The sequence below is a fragment of the Mandrillus leucophaeus genome, unplaced genomic scaffold, assembly GCF_000951045.1.
Source record: "Mandrillus leucophaeus isolate KB7577 unplaced genomic scaffold, Mleu.le_1.0 Scaffold201, whole genome shotgun sequence".
Taxonomy (NCBI): domain Eukaryota; kingdom Metazoa; phylum Chordata; class Mammalia; order Primates; family Cercopithecidae; genus Mandrillus; species Mandrillus leucophaeus.
Window position 1 is genome coordinate 1,919,098 of NW_012102044.1, and position 3,751 is coordinate 1,922,848.

Genomic DNA, 3,751 nt, shown 5'->3' on the forward strand with positions numbered 1-3,751 from the left:
GCACACCAGGCCCCATTCCCATAGCTAGAGTATCTCAGACACACCAGGCCCAGTTCCCATAGCTAGGGTGTCTCAGGCACACCAGGCCCCATTCCTGTAGCTAGAGTATCTCAGGCACACCAGGCCCTGTTCCCATAGTCAGGGGCGTCTCAAGCACACCAGGCCCCATTCCCGTAGCTAGAGCGTCTCAGGCACACCAGGCCCCGTTCCCATAGCCAGGGCGTCTCAGGCACACCAGGCCCCGTTCCCATAGCCAGGGCGTCTCAGGCACACCAGGCCCCATTCCCGTAGCTAGAGCATCTCAGGCACACCAGGCCCCGTTCCCATAGCCAGGGCTTCTCCGGGAGGAGAGGTGGTGATTGGAAGGGGCCACAGGAACATCTGGGTGCTGAGTTGCCCTTGCTCTGCATCTGCATGGGGGTGACCTGGGCATATTCATCTTGTGATAACTTACTAAGCTGTTCACGTATGAGTTTTTACACTTTTTTATGTGTGTTATACTACAGTAAAATAGTAAATTTCAAAAATTTGTTTAAAGAAATAAAAGAGGTTGGTGAGGAAAAGATGGAAAGTAAATACTGTTATTTCTTTATCTTTTGTAACCAAGCATCGAAAGATACTGTTTAAAGCTCATAAATGAAGACAGGTATACCTGTGTTAAAAGATGTTAGAGATATGAATAGAATGTTTTCTAAAATCAGATGGCAAAAGGAAGGAGGACAATAATTATTATTGCCCAGATTAGAATATTGATACCATCTGAAGAAGAAGATGGAATGTCTTATGACGTATAGGTAAAAAGGTAACCACTGGGACACAGTGTCACTGCCTGGCTATTAGAAGAAACACAGGTGATATGGTAGAAGATTACCACCCTCAAGCTGGAAAGCGCAGTATAAATATGAAGACAGAACTGAGAGCAGATGTACGTCACGTCGATCGGGGGACTTGGGTTCAAAGCTGCTCAGTAGAGATGGTGTTTGCTTGATGGCCCGGGTGGGGGTGCTGGATGGCTGGTAGCTGAGGGCTGAAGGTCATTATCTGGGCAGACCTACAAACTAGGAAGTTCTGGCCGGGCGCAGTGACTCACGCCTGTAATCCCAGCTCTTAGGGAGGCAGAGGTGGGAGGATCACTTGAGCCTAGGAGTTGGAGACCTGCCTGGGCAATATAGCAAGACCCTGTTTTCCACAAAAAGGCGGGAGGGGGAAGAAGACAAATTGGGAAGTTGTGGCGTAGAACAGAGTGATGTAGACAGTTCAGAAAGAAAACAGTGGACATGAACAAGGCACATAAAGCAAATTAAATTCTTCAAAGCAAAGCAGGTTGTGGTTCAGAGCACAGAACAGTGAACACGGCAGGACGGGCGCGTTGGAGTGGTGGGAGGAGCAGGGCACAGTGAGGACCACGCAGAGCACAAAACAGTAAACACGGCAGGAAGGGCGCGATGCAGTGATGGGAGGAGCAGGGCACAGTGAGGACCACGCAGAGCAGGCTTCCTGCAAGGCCCAGGTCACGCCGTATCAGTACTCACTTAGAAAACCACCAGCAAACAAGGAGAAATGGGTCAAAACACATGGATATTAGACAAATAATCAGTTTCTTACAGACTATGGAAGATAAAATGCACATAAATAAGAAAATATGAAAATTCATAACTGCCTATATTAATAAATTGGAGAGAATGAAAGTAAATAAACATCCCACTCAAAAAGTTGGAAAAGCAGGAATGAAACCTAAAGAAAAAGCCAAAGGACATAATTAGTAAAGATGAAAGTGAAAATTAGTGAATCAGAAAACAAGTTAATAAAGTCCAAGAGCTGGGCCTTTTTGGGGGCCGAGGAGTGGAGGGAAATTAAGCCGTAAAGGAATCTGAGAGGTAGTGGGAGGAGAAGGCACAAACTTACAAAACAAGTGAAAAGAACATACTCTTTTGCTCAGCTCTGTGGAAAAAAATCTACTTGAAGGAAATCATTTTCCATAGGTTTCCGAAATTGGCCCCATGAGAGAAGGGAAATTGTAAGCGGGACAAATACTAAAGAAGAAACAAAGCCGTCGAAGGGCTTCCACCAAAAAGCGTCAGGTCAGCCGTGCTGAGAAAGCCTCCCGAACGCACCAGTGGTCAGCTTTGTGCTCTGTGAATTGTTCCAAGTCAGAAAAGGAGAGTTTCTAACTTGTGTAGGAAGCATCACGAGGCTGATGCCCTATCTGAGAAAAAACAAATCTGGGTTATAAATATTGATGGAGAAATTTCACATAAAATATAATTGAAAAATGGCTAGCAGAATTTAAAAGCGTAATTTACGAAGACTAGGATTTATTTCAGGAATGCGTAGGTTTGGGAAATCCAGTAGTATAATTCACCGTATTTGACAAGCGAATTAAATCATGGCTGGGAGCGGTGGCTCCTGCCTGTAATCCCTGCACTTTGGGAGTCCGAGGCGGGCAGATCACCTGAGGTCAGGAGTTCGAGACAAGCCTGGTCAACATGGTGAAACCCCATCTCTACTAAAAATACAAAATTAGCCGGGCATGGTGGTTCATGCCTATAATCCCAGCTACTCGGGAGACTGAGGCAGAAGAATCACTTGAACCCAGGAGGCTGAGGTTGCAGTGAGCTGAGGTCACGCCATTGCATTCTAGCCTGGGAGAGTGAAACTCCACCTCAAAAAAAGAAAAAAAAAAAAAATTCCTATATGCTATCTGAGAAGACATTTAGTCAAATTCATCACTGATTGAAAATGATCTTAAAAATAGAAATAAATGGGTATATCTCCAGTACTGAAAAATACATCATGGTTAGGGAACTAGAAGCATTCTCATTAAAGTCAAGATCATAGTTTAAAGGGTGCGGACACTTTGAGCCAGCTGGTTCCACTTTCACACATACTGTCTTTGTTGTATAAAAACGTGTACAGCACAAGGGAAGGATAGAAGGCTGTTTACATCACACTAAATGAGATGAACGATATACACTGTTACACGTTATACAATGTGATATTAAAAACAACAGAGGCAGTTCTCTGCACTCAAATGTGTTCATATGAAATATTTTCAAGATACATTGTTAACTGGAAAAAGTAAACTGGAGAGCAGTCTGGCATCAGAAAATTATTGTGAAAGTATTGAACGGTACAGAGAGGCATAAAAAGCAGACACCTCCCGCTCCTCACATACCTGTTCTCAGCCCTACTCTGTAACCTGTTTTCCGTCGTGATTTTACTTACTTTTGGTACTTTTGATGCTCCAGGGCCAGTGGGGAGTGACGGCAGCAGAGGAAGAGGAGGAAAATAAGAGGATTGGAGAATTTAAAGAATCTATACCGAAAATGTGCTCACAGTTGCGAATATTGACCCATTTCTACCAGGTGTGTATGAGGAGTGGCTGTTCACACCACTCTGCCCATGTTCTGTTCCTGACACTTGCTTTCACAGTGACGAGAGCTGAGTCAGCCCTGTCAGTCTGGCACTTACTTGTGTAGGTTTGAGTAGCACCCATGGTGGACCCTGTGACCCTCTGGGGGACTCAGGTATACCTGGGCTCCGGGCATTGCCATTGTGCCACCAGTGAGAACCCTGGTCAAAGGGTGGCCCCTGTGCTCCCCTGTGGTGGGTGCGGGGACCCGGGGGTAGCTCCTGTTCTCCCCCGTGGTGGGTGTGGGGACTTGGGGGTGGCCCCTGCACTCCTCTGGTGGGATGTGGGGACCCAGGGGTAGCCCCTGCGCTCCCCCGTGGTGGGGTGTGGGGACCCGGG

At 46.3% G+C, this 3,751-nt stretch overlaps 1 protein-coding gene across 1 annotated transcript in view; it reads left to right on the plus strand.

The window, feature by feature from the left end:
• Positions 1 to 3,751, plus strand: part of TUBGCP3 (tubulin, gamma complex associated protein 3) — a 101,789-nt gene that overhangs the window by 93,895 nt on the left and 4,143 nt on the right. The window contains exon 21 of the mRNA XM_011979451.1: positions 3,249 to 3,365. Coding sequence (XP_011834841.1) covers positions 3,249 to 3,365 — 117 coding nt within the window. The remainder of the gene's footprint in view (positions 1 to 3,248; positions 3,366 to 3,751) is intronic.